This window comes from Solanum dulcamara, chromosome 10, assembly GCF_947179165.1.
Source record: "Solanum dulcamara chromosome 10, daSolDulc1.2, whole genome shotgun sequence".
Taxonomy (NCBI): domain Eukaryota; kingdom Viridiplantae; phylum Streptophyta; class Magnoliopsida; order Solanales; family Solanaceae; genus Solanum; species Solanum dulcamara.
In genome coordinates this window covers 63833936-63859440 of record NC_077246.1, presented here as the reverse complement: position 1 = coordinate 63859440, position 25505 = coordinate 63833936, and the positions used below count along the sequence as shown (strand labels likewise).

Genomic DNA, 25505 nt, shown 5'->3' with positions numbered 1-25505 from the left:
ATCTTTTCCAAAGTCGCAAAATTCTTCACGATTTGATTAGTCCCAATCAGAGTGGCTTTGTAAAAGGCACATCCATCACATAAAACATCCTTTTTTCCTCAAGAAATCATCCAAGACATTAACAAGACAAATGATAAAGGAAATGTTGCCTTAAAAGTAGTAGATATGGCTAAGGCGTACGATAGAGTTTCTTTGCCTTTCCTATGTGAGATGATAAGGAGAATGGTTTTTTGTGAGACCTGAATTGAACGGTACTCTCTGGTAATTAATGGTTCTCGACAATCTTTATTTAAATTAGAGAAAGGTTTGAGACAAGGGGATTCCATATCCCCTCACTCTTTCTACTCTGCAGAATACCTTTCTAGGAAATTAATAGCCTTGTTGACCATGCTGATTTCATTGGATTTCATATGCATAAGAAGGGACCTCTAATCAACCACTTAACATATGCGGATGATATTGTTCAGATCTCTAGTGGCAAAAGAAGATCCTTAAGGCTATTAATGGATACTATGGCTACTTATAAGAAAGTGTCTGGACAGTTAGTTAATATTCATGAAGAGTTGTTTGATTATGTCTCCTAATACATTGATTTCATTAAGAGGGTGTAGGGGATCATTAAGCCTCTTGGAAAAAACTTTGCTTTTCATCTTTGAGGAAGGTGGGGCTAATTTTAGGAGACTGTAAGATACTTGTGATTCTTTTACTATTAAACAGTGGTGGAGAATCAAAACCACTTAATCCCTTTGGAAAAGCATTGTATTAGCTAAGTACTATGAAAGATCTCATCTCTGTGTAAGTACTATGAAAAATCTCATATTTGATGAAGAAGTGGAGCTCAGGCCAATCTCAAACATGGCCTTCTATGTGTAAACTAAAAAGGATGTGGATCAACACATAAAATGAAGGATTGGAAGAGGCAATATTTTTGAGACAAGCCCAGAGTCATATCAAAATAATGCTAGCACATTCAATTGGTAGAAGAATAACCAAAAACAATATTCAGTACTTTCAACCGTGGCCTGAGATGTGCTAAATGTTCTAATGTCAACTGTTGCATCAGAAAGCGCATTTCGTCAAGAAGGGCAGTATATCAGAGATAATCGACACTCATTGGGGAGCAATGCCATGAATGTTTTAATTTGCTTAAAAGATTGGATTAGATCATAGTGAAGAAATAAAGAAAAACTACAAGATACGAAAGAAGAGGAAGAAGAACTTGAAAAAATAATTTCAATTGAAAATCATTCGACACAAGCAAGTCCAAATACGAATTAGTTTATTTTGAAAATTATGAGTCAATTCTTTTTAATGTTAAAAAAGAGGAGCCTTAGTGCACCGGGCTGCCCTTTTACAATTTGTCTATTTCATTTTTAATTTTTTCTAATTTAAGTTTATGAAATTAGAGACAACTAATTGTAACTTTGTATGTTTTAAATTTTATCAATATATTAAAAAAGTCAAAGACTCATTGAGTCTTTGTATTTCTTAATTTCTTTTTCATAAATTTTGTATATCTTCAATTAAATAAGTTTAATTACTTTACATAATCATATATTGAAAATTATATTTGTAGTTACTATAATAATTCAATACTTGAAAAAATAATGTTAGCAAATATTACTTAAACAAGTATAGACATATAAAAATTCAAAATATAATGTAGGTATACTATTATAATAAATAGTATATTTGATATACATTGTAAGTATATATATAAAATAATGTAAATATATTATTATAACTAGTGAATTTGATCGCGCTTCACGCGGTTGTGAATACTTCTTCTAAGTACACAAAAATATGAATTATTAAAAATAATAAATATATATGGCAAGATATACATACAATTTCAAAGAATAAACATACAAGGGGAGATACATATTAAAAAAATTAATTCAAATGAAATCATCTTTATTTAAAAGACTTTTTATTTTAAGAGAACACTAACAGATACTAAATATCATAAACAGTTCGATAGAAGGTCACTATCCCAATAATCTTAATAATATAAGTACAACACTAAATAGATATAGCATTAATCCACAAATGGCATAATATGCAGTACAATTATATACTATCTTTTTTGCCCCTATTGAAAGTAGTTGCAGGAAAAAATGTGATCAACTCCTCATGGCCATACCTACACAAAAAAGTTTTCCTATTGCAAACATTACTGCACAGGACGATTTTAAAATTCTATCATATCAAGAAATACAAATATGAAAGTTTGAGAACCATTATCCATTCCCAGCCAAATATAATTCACGCACAAAGTAAAGTTTTTTTTTTTTAAACTCTGGCAAGTAGAAACACATGAATGTTCTCATTTTAGGACTTAAAATTGATGAAGATGCTTTCTCATTATTTCTAGATGAAGCCTTTGAAATATATATTATTTCATCACTATAGTGATTTTGGAAGAAAAAAATAATTACTCAAGTAATATAATAGAACACAACATAGTTGTAAAATCATTCATTGATGACTTAGGAAAGAGTACAAGACTTGTAACATGTAGGTGAGTGTTTCAAAGCCTATAAATTCAGAAACCAAAATGAATCAAAATATTATATGTATTTGCCATTCTTACTAACTGGTTCAGTAAAATATCAATATTACTGGCAAGACTTGATGTAGCAAACCAAGGGAGTATAGTGAAGTGTATTAATGCATTTGCAGAGACAAAATCATGCACAAATGAGATAGTTGCTTACTTCACAATTGGGACAATTGATATTGACTTGCCTTGTTGCCAAGCTATTTCTGTCATCATACATCATTGCTGGCCTACTATGTTTACTACACTTGATTTCACCCGCAAAGAAACTAATATATTGAGAGGTTATTGTGATGCAACTCATCATAATGTTTCATCTAATAATTTTGTTCCCACTTCTTCTCAATTGGTTCTGTCTAATTTGGATATTATAAATTAGTGATAACATTATTAGGGAGTCTAAAGTAAAGGTCATGTTCTAAATGCCATGGTTCGAGTATCTGGGTTATAAAAAGATATTCTTTCCATCCTATTTTAACGGTCAATTTAGTTCTTTTTCCGTTCATTAAGGAAAAACAATAAATACAAAATAGCCCCCAACAATTGGGGCAGGGTGGAGTGAGGCAAGTCAAGATAGAGCCTTAACACATGGTAAGCATGGTGACACATTAGCAGGGCAGGCAACGCGGGCTAAAAACCAAGATTGGTCTAGTATATATTGTTGTCTAGTAGAATCTAATTAAGAAGTGTCTTGATGCAGATTAAAGACATATCAACAAAATATTATGCAACAAAAATTTCAGGAAAGAATAGCCCTTAGACATATCACCTTTTGAAGCTTGCATCCCCGTAAACTTCCCTCTTATGTCCCAAACCTCTTCCGTTCTTGAAAAAAAATTAAAAACCATTAAAATTTTCATGAAAGTCACAAAATCCAAGCTCATAAAGGTATCTTTCAGGCTCCTTCTCAACGATTTCTGAATGTTTTCCAAACTGAAAAATCAAATATTGAAACAAAGGAATACTTTCAGATGTGGAAAGTCCAATCAAAAATCAAGAATTCATCAAGAATTTTTAACAAACAAATACAACAAAAGAATAAACACTAATTCCATTACCATTACCAATGGAGGAAAAGTTAGATAAACGTTCAATACGTAGATATATTTGAGAATAATTGAATCTCACAATGTAGACGATAACATAACAAAAATATGTAGACTTACTATAAGAATATCTCTTAGAAGAATTTGTATATCTGTGATGTGATCGCTATGTTTGTAAGAATTTTGCATTTGAGTTGGACACAATGTTTCTGTTAAGAACTCATGATGATGCCATCACTTTCGTTACGTGCGTAGATCTTTTCACCAAACTCGTTAATTACCTTCATTGATGATTCAGAAAGGCGACAACAATTGGAGACAGGGGTAAGAATTTGACCTTTAGTGAGTGGGAGGAAGAAAGGAAAGGAGAAAAACGTGGTGGAGAAAAGGAGTTTTACTCAAAGAAGGAAAAGAGGAAGAGATACAGTTAAGGGAGAGAGAGATACTTAAATAATATATTGTAAGTATATTTGGTATACATTATAAGTATATATATAATTTATATAATGTAATTGTAAGTATTCTATTATTATAAATAGTTATAGTTATTTTAAAATTAAATAAATAACAATACACCATATTAATAATTGACACAAAATTTTGAATTAATAAACATCAATAAAAAAAATTTTAAAAAAAAGAGTCTGGCTCATTAAGCCTAATGGGCCTAAACCTTGACCGCCCTGATTGGCCTAGAAAAATGGGTTAATGGATTTGGGGTTAGGCCGAACAATGATTTATCACTGTTGATTCCAGACCGAATCGATCCAGTTATGTCTAATCCGCTCCAGCCCACTTAACATCCTTAGGTTTGGACAATGAAGGCAAGGATCAACCCTACTAATTGAGGTATGTTGCTTAGGATAATCTAGAGTAATTATAATTTATTTATGCTAGTCGTAATCCTAAAATGTCTACATTTTCTTAGAATTCACAATTTTCCCCAAAATCAATATATCAAAGTGGGAAAAATTAAAATTGAGCTTAAAAAAGTACCCCCACCATCGTTTTAAAATAGTACAATTTTTCATCTTTCTTTTCGTATTAGGAAGATATACTATGCTATCATAATTCAATTTTTTACCTGATATATAGGTATCAAAGAGTAGTTTCGAGATGTTTTAATTTTTTTTTTGTTAGAGAATGAATGATATCCTTGTAAATTAATTGTAAAAGAATTTTTTAATACATTGGTATTAGACTAGATAGATTGTAACGACCCATTAGGTCATTTTGAGTATTGGAGCTTTTTATTTCATAAAAGACTCATTCTGTAAATTTTAAATAGAATTTTGGATTATTCGATAATTGCAGTTATTTAGTTGATGGGTAATTCTAGGTAACTAATTTAATTTGTGGGTTAAAGTGTTAATTTATTTAATATTCTATACCACTTTATTTATTAAAATAAGTTAATGAGTTTTATCACTTTTAGTACATAATTATTTTAGAAAAGAAAAGAACAAAGTGAGAAAACTTACCAGCGGTGGACGAGGACGAACAGAGAATAACGATTAGGTAAGGATTCCCTCTATTTCCTCTAGTAATTGGTTAGAAGTAATTATGGTATGTATATGTGATAAAATGTAGTAGCATATTAATACAAACTAAAGAGTGAAGAATGAATTTTGGAACGTGGCAGTAGTTAGTGTTAAGGGTTTAGGTTTTGGTGGGGACAAAGACTTGAAGTTCTCTTTATTAACTAATAGTAATTAAATCAAAACAAAATCAACCGGTTGTGTATTTTTTATTTGCAGAGGAAGTGTTGAATTTGCTACGACTATGAATTGCTCCAAGTCCACTTCGTTTCTCTTGGAAACGAAGTACTGTGTTCAAAAAACTAAATGTCTGTTTTTGGATGTGAATAAGAAAAAGTATGATTTTTCTTTTTGTTGTTCTCTCGCTGTTTTTCAAAGAAATATTTGTCCCAAACTTAAAGGGATTTTTAAATTAATAATCAGTTACACTTGTAACTGTTCCCCCCTTTAATTTGAATCAAGGTTACTCCTTTACCTTATCTTCTTATCTAAGAAACGAAATGGCTCAGATCCGGATCGGATCTGGGTCAGGTCACACATGGGCGATCCATGACCCAAAATTCTTACATCTCCCACTTCGCACATAGTGGACAAGACCTAACTAATACAACATTAACAAGACATCCAATTCATACTACAAATAGTTTGTGCAACCTATGAGCATCGAGAGCTTACCTATAAGGTTTTAATAGCTCCACTTAGGAATCCAATCACATGGAAAGAATTCACTATTTATATGAGAAAACTATTACTCACAATACCCTAGATATCATATACTAATTCAGTAGTTATAAATCTGATCCCTCATCCTCTTATAGAGGTGAACTCGAATTTATGTTTAACTTTATATACACAATTACACTCGAGTGTAATAGTCGGTTTGTGTATACAAGTTAAACTATTCATTTTAATTATCTTTTCTTTCTACTTGAATCTATCTGTTCTAAATCAACTGCTTTCCTAGACATGCACTGCATGAACGAATTACTCATGGCTATTAGTAACATGCTAAAGTAGCAACACCGATCGAAACTTCAAGAAACAGTAAAAGATCAAAGGGTATTCTAATGAAAAGTTAATTGAACTTTTTCGGATCTCAAACAATGAAGAAGTAGGGAACCATTCTGTCATTAACCAATTGATCGCTTAACACACGTGGTATAAAACACGTGCTACGATGTTTTCACCTTATATTGGTGCATGTGTCTCATTCTTTTAATTATCCAAGATCGTACAGTCCTTGATCTAGACATCTCTAGATGTCTAACCCAAGTTTCTCTTTTTAACGATTCTCAAATTCATTTTCTTAAAGAAACTCTTGTTTGGTATATAAAACAAGTTATATCATGATAGTGAGAAACATCTCTTCATATTCTCTAATGTAAGAGGCGATTGCTCGTGTGAGAGAGTTAATCTCGTGACTTGTCCGACATACTTTATTTCTAATAACATTATCATATGTATATAAGATATGAATATAAATTCAATAGTTTATATTGATGAGAATATTATAACAACCAAGTTGTTTTACAATACATAAATATCATTATATTCTATGCAAACCTAGAGCCTTAACATGTTTCTCAAACAAGTCTCTAGATATCGCTTTTGTAAAAGGATCAGCTATCATTTCACGAGTAGGAATGTATTGTAAATTTATTTATCCACTTGCTAGTATGTCTCTCACAAAATTACACTTGATGTCAATGTGTTTGATTTTGCTGTGATACTTAGGATACTTGTATATGTGATAGCCTCCTGACTGTCGCAATTTAATATCATGGGACCCTTAGAATTCTTTACAATATTTAAATGCTCAAAGAATCTCTTTAACCAAACAGCCTCTTGTACTGCAAAAGCACAAGCTACGAATTCAGATTCTATGGTTGAAAGAGTTGTGCAAGTTTGTTTCTTACTTTTCCAAGAAACAGCACCACCATTAAGTAAGAAAGCATAACCGGAGGTTGATTTTCTATCATTTCTATCACCAGCCCAATCAACATTTGTGTAATCTCTCAAGAGTAAATCAAATCCACTATAGTATAGTGAATAATCTATAGTTTCCTTCAGAGGTCGGAATATTCTTTTCACTACTCAATGGTCTCTTCCATGATTGGATTGATACCTTCTAAACAGACCCATGGCATAACAAATGTTTGGGCGAGTACACATTATAGCATACATTAAACACCCGACAGTACTCGAATATGGAACTCGAGACATGTCTTTCTTCTCTTTTTCAGTCTTTGCACACATTTCAAGGTTTAAAGTTTCACCTCTTGCTATAGGAGTATTCATGGGTTTGCAATTATTCATTCGAAAGCGTTCCAATATTTTCTTTATGTATGCTTCTTGAAATAAACTCAAGAATTTCTTAGAACGATCTCTTTGGATCTTAATACCCAATATATAGTCTGCTTCACCCATGTATTTCATATCAAATGACTTTGAAAGCCATGACTTGACAGTTTTTACATATACTAAATTATTTTCGGCTAATAAAATATCATCCACGTAAAGTGAAAGAATTAAAAAAAATTATTGGACTTTTTCATATAGATGCAAAGGTCTTCATCGATCATGGTAAAATAAAATGTCACCTCTTTATGAAATCTCAAGTACCACTGCTTCAAAGAAGCTTTAGGCCATAAATTGATCTTTTCAATTTACAAACTTTCTTTTTCTTGGTCTTTAACAACGAAACCTACAGGTTATTCCATGTAGTTTTCCTCGTTTAGTTTTTCATTGAGAAAAGCGATCTTCATATCCATTTGGTGTAATTCTAGATTTAAATGTGCAACAATGGCCAAAAGTAATCGTATAGAGGTAAACTTCACAACTGGTGAAAAAATTTCCTCATAATCTATTCCAACTTCTTGAGTAAAACCTTTTTGCCACCAATCATGCTTTGTGTCTTTCTATTGACCCATTCGATTTGCGTTTAACCTTAAGAATCCATTTATTTCCAATAACTCTACGTTCCTAAGGAAGGTCAACTAGATCCTAGACTTTATTGATTTTCATGGACTCTAATTCTTTTTTCATCGCTTTTAACCATTCATTCTTTTTAGGGCTTAATAAAGCCTCAGTCACAGAATTAGGTTAATTCAAATCCATGGGAGATACCAAGAAAACATAATCCTCAATCTCATAAGATCGTTTAGCTACTTCTTTTCTTGTACTCTTATGTAATTGAAGTTCAGATTCCTCTATAGGATTTTGGAATTCCAAACTCCTAATAGGACCATAAATTATTAGTTGATCAATTGTCCTATTAAGTATGTCTGACGACATTATTTGATCTTCTGAATTTAACATTTCGTAGAGAGGCTTTCCTTCATTTATATCACCCTTTTTTGGAAAATCAATTTCCAAAAATCTGACATCTCGTGATTCAATTTCAATAATACTTTCATCTTCTAATTTATCAATGAACACATATCCTTTAGAGCATTCTAAGTATCTTATAAAGATACATTTCTTTTTTTTTGGACTTAGTTTACCAAACTCACCAAAACGATCTTTAATATATGCAGTACAAACCCAAGATCGTAGATCATTCAGGTTTGTTTAATGACCAGTCCAAAGTTCATAAGGAGTGGAAGATATTGATTTAGAAGGCACTTTATTCAATATGTAGGCTGCAGTTAATAATGCATCTCTCCAGAAAAAAATTAACAAATTTTCCTGCGCCATCATTGATCTTGTCATATCCAACAATGTTATATTCCTTCTCTCAACTACACCATTTTGTTGAGGTGTATAAAGAGTAGTTAACTGTCTAATAATGTCTTTTTTTAGTACATAGTTCTTCAAATTATTTTAACAAATATTCACGACCTTGATCGGTTCTTAAAACATTTATTCTTTTATCTAATTGATTTTCAATTTCAATCATATATCTTTTAAAGCACTTAAGTGCTTCAAATTTATGAGAAATCAAATAGACATAACCAAAGAGCGTGAAATCATCAATAAATGTGATGAAGTATGTGGCACCAAAACTTGCCCTCACATTCATTAGACCACAAATATCAAAATGGATTAATTAAACTGGTATGTCAGCTCTTTTAGCATTTTCAAATGATTTACGTATAATCTTTCCAGCAAGACAATTTTCACAAGTTGGCATATCAATTTTGGAGAAAGGACCTAAATGTCCTTCTTTTGCCAACCTATTCATTAGATCTTGCCCTAAGTGACCTAATCTTGTATGCCATGTAATAAAATCAATATCATTGTTACTAGAATAACATGTCATTACACAACGGTCAACATAATAGTCATAAGTTGAAGCATTACAATTTAAATTGATAAATCGATCATAACGAAATTCAAAACCATAAAAGACATTATCTAGAGTTATTCGAACACCATTACGACTAAAAAACAAATCAAAAACAACATCTAAAAGAACAGATATAGGTACTAAGTTTCGTCGAATCTCTGGAGCATATAAGACGTCATGCAACATCAAAGATCGGCCACCACGCAAGTCAACTTTGCAAGTGTCAATCTCTTTGACTTCAAATCTTGCATTATTTCCTACATATATCCATCTTGATCCAGGTGAAACTTGACTGAACTCCACAAACGCTTCTCTATCTCAACTCACATGGTCGGAGGATCCTGAGTCTACAATCCACGTGGGATAAAATTTAGTTAGTAAAGAAGTGATAGAAACATATGTAGCACTTAGAGATGCGTATAGAAATGCTATTTTTTTCGGCTCGGTACATTCACGAGCAAAATGCCCTAGAAATTGGCAATTGTAGCACTTCATTTTTCTCTTGTCTCTCTTCTTGAAAAATCTATTTTTCCTTCTTGGAATTTAGTTTGTTCTTTTTCTTAGAGGGTCCTTCTTCGGTCTCCTTTGCCTTTCCTTTCTTTTTTGATTTTTTCTTGAGGTTGAAGCCTAAAAACTTTGTACAACTAGATTCAGCCACAAAGGCATTAGAAGCAACTTTAGCAGCACCAAGTCGCTCATCTTCAAGTTCAACATGTCGAGCAACATCGATTTTTTTTTTGATGTTATCATTGTGGGTCAAGTTAACCTTCAAATGTTTCCAATTACTAGAAAGAGACCGAATCACTGCCCAAACCTGTTGCTCATCCAAGAGAACGTGACCAGTACTTTTGAGTTGTGCTATCATGTTTGACATCACCCTAAGGTGTTGCTTGATGCTTTGATCATGACGCTTCTTGAAAGTGTCAAACTTGATAGTCAGTTGTCTAAGGTGGGTCACAGAAGTACCCCCATATGTTCCTCATAAGTGTGCCCACATTGCATGAGCATTAAGAAATTCCTCACATCCATGAATGAGGTCATCAACAACAGAGCTTACAATTATTCCATATGCAGTGGAATCAGTCTTTTTCCAAGCTTTATAAGTTTCAAGATCTCTCCTATGTTGAGTAGTATTACCCACTTCTGATTGACTTAAAACATGATTTATACCTTCAAGAGCAATTTTCTCTTCTAGTACATACATATTTTACTACTCCAAATATCGTAATTTTCACCTTTTAGCTTTTCACCTTTGCCCAAGTCAACAATCATACTTTTAGATGTCATTTCTGTTAATGCGAGACAATTCAAGCAAGTTTTTATTCATCAATATTACTTTAAACAATATATACATGAAATTCGTATACTCACTCAAGCAAATCAATTTTCATAATTGACTTCATATTTAACGTAGAATCGAAATGGTCACTAAGTTTCCAATCATCATCCACAAATTAAATATTTAATCAAGAATGAAAAATAAATTTCTTCGTGAGTATTTTAATGATGACATTCAATTAAGTCTCATCGCATTTAAATAGATAAATAATAAAAGATATTCATATAAAAGAGAGAAATAACATAATTCATATATTGAAATAAACAAATTAAACTAATTCAAGTTACAAGTCATTTGAAATAAAGTCCCCCCCCCCACTTGAATTTGAGATAACGTATATACACCCTAAAAGGTTCGCTTGGCCAAACCTCGTGATATACTTTAACTAGTCTCTCGCCCCATAGTTCACGAAGAGAGTCTACTAATATAGCTAAAGTTTCTCAATCCGAGAGTTCTACATAATTTTTCAGTTCTACGAGCTTTAATTCAAATAATTTAATAAAGTTAGCAACGAAAATAGTAGAGGACATCTTAAAAGACTTGAACTCTCTTAGTTTCTACTCTCTTTCTCTTCGAATAACCCTTTGATTTCTTAACATACTTTGTGTCGCTCTTGGAACACCAATCCGTATGATCTCACGCCATCGAAAACATATCATACGGCGACGTGCTCTTCTACATTGTCCCTTTGCTCGATTTCGAGAACTCCGACTTGGAGTAATTCGAGTTTGTTTCCGTTCAGTCATGTTTGAAATAGAAATAAGGAAACAATTAGAATGGTTATACTATTCAATGTGACAACATATGTCACTATTATACGTAGAAAATATAAAAACTGTTTAAGAAACATAAGGACTAAACAAATTTATACGAATCAATTTAATACACATAATTAAATTATAATTAACATATGTTAATATATGTGTATATGTTAATATATATTAACATGGAAATAATAAAAAATATATATAGGAATGAAGTACCACTGTACTAGTACTATGTACTATTAACCTTTTCTTTAAAAAATTCCACCAAGAAAATAGAGTCCCAATAAAATTTAAGAGTATATTGTATTGAACACGATTTCCAATGTATAATTAAAGAAGAGGATTTACTGTGTGAACCAAAAAAACATTAAAACTCCTTTTCCACTTATGATAGAACTACACAATTCCTTTTCATTCTCCATTAATACTAGGCAAAAAAATCACACAAATCTGATGCCTTGAAGAAAAATGAAAGATCGAACAAAATTAAATGCACAGAGCTACGCACCCACAAATTTGATGCCTTAAAGAAAAAGAAAGATTGGAAAAATTAAGTGCACAGATCTACACACCATCACAAGAAATATGAAGGAAATTTTTCAGATCTATAACCGAATGAGTGGCACAAAGACAGCGCGTCTGATTTTATATCAGAAAATTGTGTGTTCAATTCACGTCGGTTCTTTTCCGATATGTTCCCGACCTTATATGATTTCTTAAAGGTGAGATTCTTGTGCAGTCTTTCTTTTTTGGGATATATATTATATATTACGGATTTTCTCTATACTAAATCCATAATCGGTAATTTTATTCTAATATTTGATTTTCACTGATTTCTGGAAAAAAAAATTCTAACAAAAAAAAAAAGGGTACTATTTCAACAAATAGCTTTTCAGGTATGGAGCAATCAACCACAGCTCTAATACCATTGTAATTAAATCGAAGCAAAATCAACGAATTGTGTACCTTTTATTTACAGCAGAAGTGTTGAATTTGCTACGACTATGAATTGCCCCAAGTCCACTTCATCTCTCTTGGAAACAAGAGTATTGTGTTCACAAAACTAAATGTCTGTTTTGGATGTGAATAAGAAAAATGATTTTTCTTTTTGTTGTTTTCTTGCTGTTTTTAAAAGAAAAATCAGTTCCAAAATTAATAATCAGTTACATTTGTAGTTATTCCCCTTAATTTAAATCAATGTAACTCTACCTTGTCTTCTTATTTGAAAAATGAAATGAGTCGGATTTGATCAGATCTGAGTCGGGTCAGGTCACACATGAGCGATTCCTGACTCAAAATTCTTACACTAATGATTATTAAATGATTGAAGGTTTAAGTGGGTAATGATGTGCTAGTGTTGCATACTGTTAACTCGTAAATGGACACCATTGGTTTCTGATTGTGGCTCCGATGTTTGAAATTTATCTTAGGTTATTACTTTATAATTCAAGTTTTATTATATTGAGATATATAATTAAATATTAGGTGTATTATATTATATGAAAATTATTGAAATTAAGTTATTTGTAGAAATTAAAACTTAACCTTAGATATTTAGGAAATTAATTATAGTAATATGGGTGTCTATGGATTCGCTTGCTTACGAATATTGTATACCTATTAGATTGGAAACGTTCTGAGACATTGAAGAAAGGAAAAACACTAGTAAATTAGTTTGCTAGACTTTGATTCTTCGACTGAGATATGTTATGATTTATTCTATATCATAGATATATTCTTAATAACAACGATTGATAGTCATTGAGTAATGTATGAAGTTTATTATGCATTTAATTGTTATGGTTTGGATGGTTGATATGTTTTTGTGATGCAATCTCAAAATCATGAAATTCATAATCTTGAACTTGCCTTATCAAAAGTGATGTCTTGAATAAAGAAAATTTGATAAAATATTGTTACTGAAGTGGAATGTGATAATAAAGAATGAGAAATTAAATATATATTTGGATCGGGTGTCATTAGCCGACACAATATGTTTGGATCGGATGTCATGAGTCGACACATCATTATTTGAATCAGGTGTCATGAGCCGACACGATATATTTGAATCGGGTGTCACAAAACGACACGATATTATTGAAACGAGTGTCATATTTCGACACGGTAATATTAAAAATAAATAAATAAAATGACTTAATATTACTCAATCTCAAATAACTTATTTCCCAAAAGTGCTTGGTTTGTAGGCCTGAGTCCTCATGAATTCTCTTAATATTGTTGACTGACTACGTAATTGTTTCATTGTGTTGTTATTGACCTTGTTGTTGCCACCTGTTAAGTGTTATGGTTGATTTTCTGTTATTACTTTATGCAATTTGATTTCTATTTTGAGTCGGCTGATGATATCTACTCAGTACATGTTGTCCTGTATTGACTTCTACTTGTATTTTTTTCTTTGTTTGATTTTGTGGAGTGCAATGAGTGTTTTATTGACTTCGACTCGCCCTCAGTCTAGTTAGTGTCCAACACATCAGGTTCCAGGGTGAGCTATTCCTTAAAGCTCGTGTTGAATTCTCTCGATCATGGCATAATGTCCTTTATTTTAGGACACAAACTATGTTATTTGTTAATTCTGGTGTTTGATATTTTTAGACTTTGTATTTAGAATTAGATGTCTTTGATGTGATGACTTTCAGGTTTTTAGAAGGATACTTTCAGGTTTTTAGAAGGATATGTAAATTCTAGTGAATTGTTGTTTCTTATTTTCGTAAGTTGGGCTTCTGCATTATTGTCGTATTTTATAAGTTGAGTCACTAATATAAGTTGGAGTTTGTATTGTTGGTTCTCCCACCTAAGATGTTAAGTGTAGATGCCACTCATATCTCATTTTGAATCGTGACATAGATAGATAGATGGAGATAGATATGAATTATTACTCCCTGTTTTTTTTAACATACCCTTGTTAATTGACTTGACACTTAATTTAAGTAACTATTTATTAGGATGGTACATTAAGAGCCTGTTTGGATGAACTTATTTTTAAGTAATTTATAAGTTGTAAACTGTTTATAAGTTAAAAAAAAATAAGTAGGTGTAGCCCAACTTATTTTTTTTGACTCATAAGTTGTTTTCAACTTATAAGTTGCTTAAAATAAGTTCATTCAAACAAATTCAATTATTTATTGAGGCTTATTTTAAGCACAAAATAATTAAGTTGGCAAGCCAAACACTTTAAAAAGCTGAAAACAACTTAGAAGGAACTTATAAGTCAATTTAAACGGACTCTAAGTCAATGTTCAAAGGAATTTCGAGCTGAAAATTTTTGTTCGTAGTGTGGAGTTTAAATTCATTATTCGTGACAGACATCCAAGTGTTTTCAGTGAATAAGTCAAATCAAATTCAAGATAAAAGATTCAACCCCAAGTTATTCAAGACCTTTGATCAAATCAAATTCAAATTTAACATAGTTTACATTATTGTTGATAGAATCGAAGGAGTATATAACGATTGTAACACTCATTAAATTTGAAATTAAATATTATAATTATTGTGATGTTTTTCTGTCTTGATTATTATTTTTTTAACATTAATTTTATTGTCTACGTATACCTAATTAATTCAGTACGTTAATAATAGAACTTTTAAAAATAGAAAATCAAAATTTCAAGAAAATACTGGACCAAAGTGATCAACAAAAATACTGGCCCACCATGGCACCTACAAAACTTCAAGAGCCACCACTCAATAGAAAGGTCAAAAGCACAAGATTTGAAGATTTTTTTTTTTTTTTTTTTTTTTTTGGGAACAGACCCTACACGAGGCTCCCACCTCTCGTGCACAGTCAGGGATTGAGCAGCACCCCCAAACCTTACCATAAATAATCAAAATAAAATACAAGGAGGGGGACATAAACCTTACCTCCGATCCTATGGTGGTTCATAAGTCGGCTAACCTCTTAAGGTCGGCTAACTCATCCCCGATACAAAAAGAGACTAACTATAACTAGAAAGCATTAAACCTGTGAGAGGACTCCTCTCGATACAAATCAACTAAGAAAGCATAAATGAGGGAGACTCTCCCCTTCCATGAGAATACAAGAAAGTAGCCTACACTAGTCCTATTCAAGAACAAGTATACGAACCTTCTATCTCGCATGGGTTGGGGAAATTCTTTTCATCTTTGCTCTTTTTAGACATGTCGTACCAAGTAGGTCCAAGGAAAGTTGCAGCAACACCAATCGTAGCCAAGTTGGGAAAATTAGAGATAAACATGTTCAAGAAGGTTGTTTTATCCTTTTTAATCTTCTTCTCCTGAAGCTTGCCATTCCTATCTTGTCTAGCTTTATGTAGCCCTTGGTTTCTTGTGGAAGTTGTTGAAGGTTGTAGAAGTGTTGTGTATTATCAAGTGTATGGCTGTACTTAGATAATGTATCAGCTGGAAAATTTGCTTCCCGAAAAACATGTTTGCATTGGAAGTATTCTAGCAGTTGGACCAGTTGTTGGAGTTCATTAACGTAGTTTTGAATGTTCCAGGGTGGTTTGATGTCCAGATTCAGCCACTTGATCACAAGTTTCGAATCTACTTCCAATATTACTCTATTATAACCTTTTTGAATGCACCAATTAATGCCAAAACTGGTTGCCTGCACTTCCGCTTGATTATTTGTTCCAACTCCCAAAGGAGAGGCAAAAGCATATATCAAATTACCCTTATGATCCCTTACTATGCCTCCTGCTCCTATCTTTCCTGGATTGCCTATGGCACTCCCATCAGTGTTAAGTTTAACTATGTTAGGGGGGGTTTGAGCCATTTAACCTGGGTTACTTTTATGTCATGCTTACAGTTTTCTATCCAAATAATTAGATCTTTCCAAGCTGGTGGCCATTGGATATATGGAAAAACTGTGGTAATAAGCATGTATATTTCTTTGATTATATTGAACTTCACCCTAGTAGTACTAGATTTCTTTCCTCCATATTTACTTGCACACCTGTTCTTCCAGACATTCCAGCAAATAAATATAGGGAGGGCTTGCAACATGAGTTTATGTACAGCATTGTTTGGTTTGTAGGTCCACCATCTCATCAAGATGTCTCTAATGGAGTTGTGGTCCTGCCTGATTCCCCCCCAGTTGGAGAAATATGTCCAGATGTGTTTAGCAAAGCTTCCAGAGACAAATATGTGTTCTATGTTGTCCAAACCAGGCCTGTAGCAGCATGAGCACTCTGCAGTTTCTCTCCCAAAAGAAATCAGTTTATCATTGGTTGGCAGTTTGTGTCTCAATGCTCTCCAAAGCAAGAATGAAGCCTTGAAAGGGATGTTAGTATGCCATGTCATCCTATCTGTCAATGTCTTGTTTTTTTTCTTTCTCACATTTTCCCAAGCTAATTTACAAGTGAAATTTCCATGTGATTGCAGCTTCCATTGAGCTTGATCTAGTGTGTTTTGTTGGTACATGATTTTAGTATTGAGAATTGTGTGTATCATGTGTTGAGGGGCCTGTTGCCTAATTTTCTCTTCATTCCATTTTCCATTTGTCAAGAACATGGAGACAGTGGAGTTGTTGAATCTTGGAATATATTCATAGTGATTGGCTAGAGGGCCAATACCCAGCCAATCATCCCACCAGAAACTGCAGTTCCCTGAACATAAGGTCCACTTAATGTGAGGTTCTATGTCACCTTTGTTCTTCATCATGTTCTTCCACATGAGAGATTGACCTGTGTGCCACTTTTTTGTGACAGGGTGAGCTCTTTGGCAGTATTTAGCTCTCAAGAAATCCCCCCATAAAGATCTCTTAGTTCTGAACAACCACCAATGTTTGTATTGCATTGCCAGATATATATCTTCCAAGTTTTTTACATCAATACCTCCCTCCTCATATGGTAAGCTAAGGGTTTCCCAAGAGGCCCAATGGTACTTCCTTTTCTCCTTATCCCAACCCCAGAAGAAGTCAGCAATAAGGCATTTTATTTGTTTCAAAGTGGTTCTGATAGGGGTTATGGCAGATAACAGATGTATAGGAAGTGATTGAAGCACTGATTTGATCAAAGTGGCTCTCCCCCATAGCTTAGCATCTTTGTCTGCCACCCTTGAATTTTAGCAATCACTTTTGAAACTATACCAGTGAAATATATGACCCTTTGTCTTCCTATATACAATGGACATCCCAAGTATGTCATAGGCCCATGAGTGCATTTATAACCAGTGATGGTCACTACTCTATCCATTATATCATCAGGGGTATTGGTAGGGATTAAGATTTGGCTTTTGTCCTTATTAATAAGCTGCCCAGAAATGCCTTCATACATCTGAAGAGTCTTTATGATGAGTTGAAGGGAATACTTGGAAGTTGAGGTGAAAATAATAATGTCATCTGCAAAACTCAAGTGGTTAATTTGAGGACCCCTTTTCTCCATTTGAAAACCAGTGTATAGATAGTGCTGATGAAGGTTGTTTAACATTCTGGTCAATACTTCTGCACCAAGAACAAAGAGAGCAGGAGAGAGTGGGTCTCCCTGTTTGAGACCTCTTGTTGAGTGGAAAAAACCATGCCTGCTGCCATTTATGATGACAGAGTACCAATTGTTAGACATTATTCTCCATACCATGTCTATGAAGGTTTCCCCAAATCCCATCTTTCTCATGACAAGACAGATAAAGGACCATGAGACTCTATCATAAGCCTTGGCCATGTCAAGTTTAATAACCACATTATCTCCAATTTTGGGTTTGTTTATGTTATGCATAATTTCTTAAGCCAGCATAATGTTCTCAGGTATGCTCCTTCCTTGGACAAATCCAGACTGATTATCAGAAATAAGATGTGGAAGGATGGGAGCCAGTCTGCTACTAAGGAGTTTGGAGATTATTTTGCTACTAAAATTGCTGAGAGATATAGGTCTGAATTCAGATAGTCTATTAGGATGTTCAACTTTTGGGAGTAGAACCAGACATGCATGGGAGACGTATTTTGGGATGTCATGGCCATTAAAGAAAAACAGAATCAGCTCCAAAAGGTCCTCACTGATAATGTCCCAGCATACCTGGAAGAACTTGCCACTCATCCCATCAGGACCTGCAGCAGAAGTACCATTCATAGAGAAAATCACTTTCTGTAACTCCTCTTTAGTAGGTACCCTTTGCAACATGTGATTTTGATTGTCACTGACCTTTCTAGGTATGTACTTAAGGAAATCTTCATTGATTTTCTTGTTGTCTGTAGTAAATATCTTTTCAAAGTAATGACATGCAGCCTTGGCAATTTCCTCATTTCCCTGAATACTATTACCCTGATCATCCTCAATTTTGTGAATATACAGTCTTCTCCTTCTCCCTCTAATGATAGCATGGAAGTAATTGGAGTTGGCATCCCCTTCCTTAAACCATTGGAGTTGAGTTTTTTGTTTGAGGATGGATTGCTCTATCTTTAGATACCTGATGTATTTGGCATTGATCAAGTTCAACTTGGTTCTATTTTCTTCGGAGTTATCACTGATTATTGCATCCTCAGCCTCTCTAACTTTTGTCTCAAAATCAGTGATGGAAGAAAAAATATCACCATATTCTTGTCTTGACCACTTACTCAGAGTGCTTCGCACTCTTTTCATTTTTTCCTGAAATCTTCTCATAGGATTTCCTGCGGCAGGTTTTCCCCAGCACGTTTTCACTACATCAAGGAAGCTATCATTATCAACCCAGCAATGTAGAAACTTAAAATACTTAGGGGCATTGTTCTGTCTCTCTGCACACTCCATGAATAAAGGGCAATGGTCTGATCCAGTGGAAGCTAAATGAGTAATAGTAGTCATGGGCATCATGTCTAACCACTTATCATTTACCATAGCTCTATCTAGTCTCTTCCAAATCCTGGCATCATTATCTCTGTTGTTACACCATGTATACTTTGCACCATGAAAACCCAAGTCTATGAGTCCACAAGCTTCAATAGTACTTATGAATTCAAAACTTTTGTTCATGTTGTAGGGTATGCCCCCCAGCTTCTCTTCAATGCCAGTGATTACATTAAAATCCCCTATTGTACACCATGGTTTGCCTACACTGGAATATAGCAGTAGTTTATCCCAAAGATCTCTTCTCAAATGATCTTTACATTTAGCATAAACAAAGGTTGTGAGATAGGTAATATGCCATGTAACATGTTTGATCTCACAGGTAATCTGCTGCTCATCCTGATCTATAATGGAGCATGCTACATCTTTATTCCAGAAGAGCCAAATTTTGTTGTTGGAATTATGAATAGCACTGTCCATATTAAGCTGAATTTTATGCGAATTGAGGTGTGATTGGTTTGAGAATGGTTCAAGAATTGCCATCATAGATATTTTGTGATAGTCTTTGAGTTTTTGAAGTCTATCTAGTGAACCCTGAGTATCAATACTCCTTGCATTCCAACATAGGGTATTAATCATTGAGACTTATTTGATTTGGACCTTGTTTTGATGCCACTTTTGCAAATAGCATTAGATTTGAAGATTTCAATATCAAATTAAATCTTATTAATTATGATGGTTGTTGGAGGATTTAGTACACTTTCATTTGCACATCAGAGCACAGTGCAGCAGGAATTAGTTCATTGTATAAATATCAAAAGTACATAAAATTAGAAGATAAAGTGACAGGTTTGGTCCCATTTGGAATCAAAGAGTTTGGCATTTGTAACATTCAATCACAGCCATAACGGCACAGTCAGCTACAAGCTAGGCATCCAAATAGATAATATACAAATCGCAATCAATAGGAAAAAGAATAGGCAAAACGAAGAAATTTCATTTCATACATTTTATTAAAAAAATAAATAGATTCTACCTTGATATCATGTACTCACTTTAGAATCTGACTAATTTGAGTTCATGACGCTAAAGCATTCCCTATCATGAATGTTTTCGTTTTTGAGACTCGAATTTGAGACCACTGATTAACAATGATGAATTCTTTATTATTCTAGGATAACGTTTTGTGATAATAATTATTAATATCATAAATCAAATGAGATGAATAAGAAAATACTTTGTGAACTTTTTGCCAAATAAGTGAAACTCAATTACATAGATAAAATGTTTATAGTATCTTTAATATTTGCCAAATAAAAAAAATATGCCATTTTTTTTAATTGATTAAAAAGAAAAACGGGTCACGTGAATGAAATCAACCTTTTTCTAGTTGAAGGTGATGTTTTTACTACTTTATTGTCAAGGACAACAAGTTGTTGCTTATGGTCAGGGTCATCTCAACAAGTTCGGGAGCCTAAAATCAAACTTCATAGAGATTTTTTTTTCTTTAAGTTGTTATATGTAAATTGAGTAACTATAACATACTCAATGTAATCCTACAAGTGAAGTCTCGAGAAGGTAGGATTACGTAGACCTTATGAAATTAGAATGTTAACAATGAAAATATTCAATGAAGAAATATAATATAAAGTTAAAATAATAGAATTTGACTCAAAATTTAAAAGGTTTATATAATGATACTAGTATGAATTTTTTGCAGTGCTTAAAATTTAAAGAATACATCAAAAAATAAATTTAATTTTTTTATAAACGCAAAACAATAGATTTTGCATAATGCAAAAGGTTTAACCGTTTAGAAGACGTTAGAATATTCAATAATGATATAATAAAAGTTGATTGAGGAATAAAATATATAAATATAAGAATTGTAATGTGGATTCATGATAATAACCAAAATATAAATATGTTTGACAAAATAGATAGCCACATAAAAAAAGATGCTACAGTTAATTAAATATTATTCAATTTCTTAATTATTACCATGACCTCCACATTAAATAAAATAAATAAATATATATATATATATATATATATATTCTTTAGAAAAAATGGAAAGCACTAAAAAATTTAGAACTCCGAACAATTATTTTAACGGCATTATGATAGAGACGCCCTGCCTATGGTTCGACATTGATATAGATTGTCAGCAAGAATCTAGCTCTCTAAGCTTCCAAAAGTCATGCACCCTCCAACAAATATTTCATCTATTATTATTAGTTCATTTAAAAATATATATATTTTATACTTATAAATGATATAACTTAAATTTTCAGTTTATTTCTTGATAAATATTTTTATAACCATGTGAATATCTCTATCGAAAACAATATATTTACCTTCATAAAAGTTAGAGTCTTTAGATTGGAGTAATACTATATATGCACTACTCTTCTTAGACTTTACTTAAAATTTCGCTATGTATGTTGTGACAACTATTAAGATATGTTTAATATCACAAGCCATATAATCACCGAAATATTTTAACATAGTTAAAACCACAAGTTTAACCAATCTATCTTTCTATTTTTTTTAAACTTTAGTGTCGAATTAAACTAGGTGATATAAATGGAGTGACATCTTTCAACCACCTTTGGTTCTTGCTATCCTAAAAGATAAGACCCAACAAATTGTAAAAAATGGTGTTCTGGATTTTAGCACAGTTCACTAGTACCCTAAAGCTCAGTCCTTGTGGAAGTTCATTGCATAAAGAGCAAAAGTACATTAAATCAGAATGTCAGGCATGTGTAGCTTTTCAATTTCAACCATAACGCTTTTTGAGCCCCAAACTTGAATCCACTAACTTACAACATGTATAGTTTAATAAGTGGAGTCTAATACCTTATTCCATCTTTGTAGGGTAGAAAGATTATTTCCGATAGACACTCAGCTCAAGAAAATTATTTTTCATACCATGATTTGAAAAAAAAATGTTTTGAATCCACTCAATTAGAACAAAATTCTTGGTATAGTCTCATAAGTGGAGTCTAGGACCTTATTCATATCTTTGTAAAGATATAGAAATGTTGTTTTTGATACATATTCAGCTCAAGAAAATCATTTTTGGGAACATGATTTGAAAGAAATGTTTTGAATCCACAAACTTACGAGACAAGAAGTGTTAACACAACTTGGCCAAGAAAGCATCAAACAGATGAGTTTACAATGGCAATCAAATGAAGAACAGACAACCAAAGAGCTCTCTTAAAAAGCTCTTTGAGAGATTTCATATCATACTCATCACAGATAACATAGTTTAAAAGAAGATGCATAATAGGGAAATAAAATGACGCTCGTTTTCAAGCCCTTTCATTGGCAACCGACACTCGAAGACTAAGCACATTGAGATTGAAGTCCTTGGACGGCTCTAAGAGCACGGGAAAACCCAAAGGGACTCACAATTTCTTTGAAAACGACGAAAACATCCCCTTGACTCGAAAACTTCTCTTAGAACGAGCAAACAAATAGAACTCAATTAAGGAAAAATCACGGTCTCAAGCATCTAATTAACTGATTCTTGAGACAACTCTATTGACACTTAATACTATATTACCAAAACATAAACTAATCATCTAGCTGCAAAATTATGGGCATGCTATATTGAGGGGTGTTCCATTCGTCCGTGGAGCATCATCCATCCATGAAAAGGATTCATTGTAGCCATCGAAATCGAAGTCATCAAAATCAGGTAAACCAGTAGACAACTGCTCATCACCCTCGATCACACAAACCGGAGGGTCCTCAAAATCATTGACAACAAACTCATCTAACTGCTGATTGAAATCATCAGCGCCAATGAGGAATGACTCGAGCTCCATATCAAGGTCCATACTTTCACCAATTCGAGCCAAGGATAGAGTTTCCTCCATTAGTGTCAACTCAGGTACTTCTTGTTCAGCAACAGTAGCCTCCAAAGCAACATTGTTCGCCTTCTCATTATCGTTTAGGCCATTAAGTCCTAAAATGGAAGTAGACACAGATACAGAAGTTAAGGTGTCCAATTCAAGAACTTCTGATGACAAGGTGTGTGAAGTATGCGAAACCGAGCTTTCTGCATAGTCCTCTGAGACACCACTAGCAACATTTTGGCTTTGATTATGGTGCTCAGAGACCATTGAACCAGAACTCTCCTCGGACACATTTGTGCTACTATTCTTCGCCATATTTTCAAATTCAAGACGTTTCAATTCATAAGCTCGAGAAGCTTCCACAGCAGTATTATAAGTACCCAACCAGACCCGTCTACCTTTAAACGGATCACGAATTTCGGCAGCCCATTTACCCCATTTTCGTTGACGAACACCTTTGTATTTCAATAATAAACCCCCTGCTGGCCTTGGTTGAATCAGGGGTTTAACTAAACCCTCTTTCTTTGTTTTTTTCTCTCCATTGTTGCTATCTTGAAATGAACATTCAGTTTCAGAGGATTTGAGAGGATTAAAAGAGTTGCCAATCTGCAACTTAATCTCTCTAACGAAACGCTTACACCTCGAATCATCGATCCCCTCATCGTCCGAGGAATCATCAGTAGCATCAGGATCATAACAAACAATCCTAATTTTTCTCACTAATCTATTTGTATCAACTTTGTTCTTCATGTTTCTACCAAGATTCTCAAGTTTTGATGACATAGGCTTAAGCATAACCTCAATATTGGCAAAAAAATTGTTCTTTATAAAAGGAAAATTCAAAATTTAAAGGAAAAAAACAGGGAAAAAGTAGTAAAGATTACACTTTGTATCAAGTAAGTGACGTTCTCAAGAGCAAAATAAGATGTAAAAATTGCTTTATATGAAATCCTTCAAAAAATACAGCTCCAGAACAATTCCTGCCAAAAAAATAAAAGAACAAAACCCCACAATAGATCAGCTTCCAAAATCACCAAAAACCCACAATTCAATGCTATCTTCACTCAACTAATAATTATTATCTCACAAAAAAAATCACTTTTACTTACTTTTGCGATAATCAATTATTAATTGAGTGACCATACCAGAAATCAAGACTACAAAGGGTTTAAGGTGGGTAAAATTGTACCTTTTGGGCCTCAAACCCATCGAAAAAATTGTGGAAAATTGGAGACACAGAGCAAAGAAGAGTGAAGAAACTGAAAACAAAAACTTCAATGGCGCCTCAAATTCGATCACAGCTAGATTAAAACTTGCCGACATAAATCTCTGAAAACCCACTTTTTTTTCTTGTTAATTTGGCCCAAAAAAGTGAGGAAAAAGGGGGATAAATAGGATGAGATATTCGTATTTATAGAAAGGAAAAGGATTAGGAATCTATGGTCAGGAATATGATATTCTTTTTCCAGAATCAGACAAAAGATTTGATAAGTTTTTTAAAATCAAAAATTTGTAGAAATAAAGCAGTGTCCTAATGGATTGTCACTGTTAAGTGGCTGCGTCTTTCTGATTTTGTTTCAGACAACATTTGGAATAACTTAAACAGACAATTTATAAATGAATTTCTGAGAAAATTTGAGCAATCTTTTTAGGCTTTGTAATAAAGCAAACAACATACAAATTAAATCACGTAGGCAGTTTGTAAACGACTCAAGCAGATAGTTTGCCAACTATTAGAATTGTACAAACAAAATTAAAATGAAGAAACAAATCAACTAAAAAAATCGAATGGATTTGATTTGATGGGTAAAAAAAAAAAAGAATCAAATTGACATAAAAATATATATTTTTAATGTATCATTTTAAAATTTTATAGAGGAATTTTTTAAGAGTATATATCGAAAAATATTTGTGATTTTCTGTAATGATTCGTTTCGGTCGTTAAGGGTAGACCAAAGTTGAAAGAATTAGGTCAGAATTTTTTTTTGGGAAATAATTTAAAAGTTTCGAGACTAGGCTAGACTTGAACTGAATGTGAGTTGGGTGAGGTCTAGGGCAATCTGGGAATAGATTGAGGATGATTTTCGAGTGTGGTTTGATTTTCTTAATAGTCAAGACATTAAAGAATCCATACGGCTTTATGAAATCGAATTCGGACGAGCAAACTCCCGAAAACGAATTCAGCGTGAAAGGGATGGTTTGAAATGTCAAAGGAAGAAGATATGTTGTGAAAAAGGCATTTTCCTGAGATTTACAGAGCTACAGTATCATGCAATCAGTTAAAGTCGGGGTTGGGTCGCTAAGGCAGGCCCGCTATAGCAGGGTCGGATAGCTATAGCAGGGCAAG

The 25505-nt window shown here is 33.1% G+C and overlaps 1 protein-coding gene and 2 long non-coding RNA genes across 3 annotated transcripts; 1 reads left to right on the top strand and 2 right to left on the bottom strand.

Moving 5' to 3' along the window:
- Window positions 1-9365: 9365 nt before the first annotated feature.
- Window positions 9366-12714, bottom strand: LOC129870354 (uncharacterized). Its single transcript, XR_008762070.1, has 2 exons — window positions 12505-12714; window positions 9366-9779 (listed from the first exon to the last, which is right to left on the bottom strand). It is a non-coding gene; the product is annotated as an uncharacterized LOC129870354 (long non-coding RNA).
- LOC129870353 (uncharacterized) lies at window positions 11857-15053 on the top strand. Its single transcript, XR_008762069.1, has 2 exons — window positions 11857-12260; window positions 12407-15053. It is a non-coding gene; the product is annotated as an uncharacterized LOC129870353 (long non-coding RNA).
- A 7434-nt stretch (window positions 15054-22487) lies between these two features.
- LOC129871214 (ethylene-responsive transcription factor ERF119-like) lies at window positions 22488-24776 on the bottom strand. Its single transcript, XM_055946103.1, has 2 exons — window positions 24348-24776; window positions 22488-24138 (listed from the first exon to the last, which is right to left on the bottom strand). The coding sequence occupies exon 2, from the start codon at window positions 23951-23953 to the stop codon at window positions 22895-22897; it is 1059 nt and encodes a 352-aa protein (XP_055802078.1). The 5' UTR covers window positions 23954-24138; window positions 24348-24776; the 3' UTR covers window positions 22488-22894.
- Between the last annotated feature and the right edge of the window lie 729 nt (window positions 24777-25505).

Bases quoted from the DNA above. Each gene is read 5' to 3' on its own strand.
- LOC129871214 (XM_055946103.1), bottom strand. From the start codon at position 23,953: ATGCTTAAGCCTATGTCATCAAAACTTGAGAATCTTGGTAGAAACATG.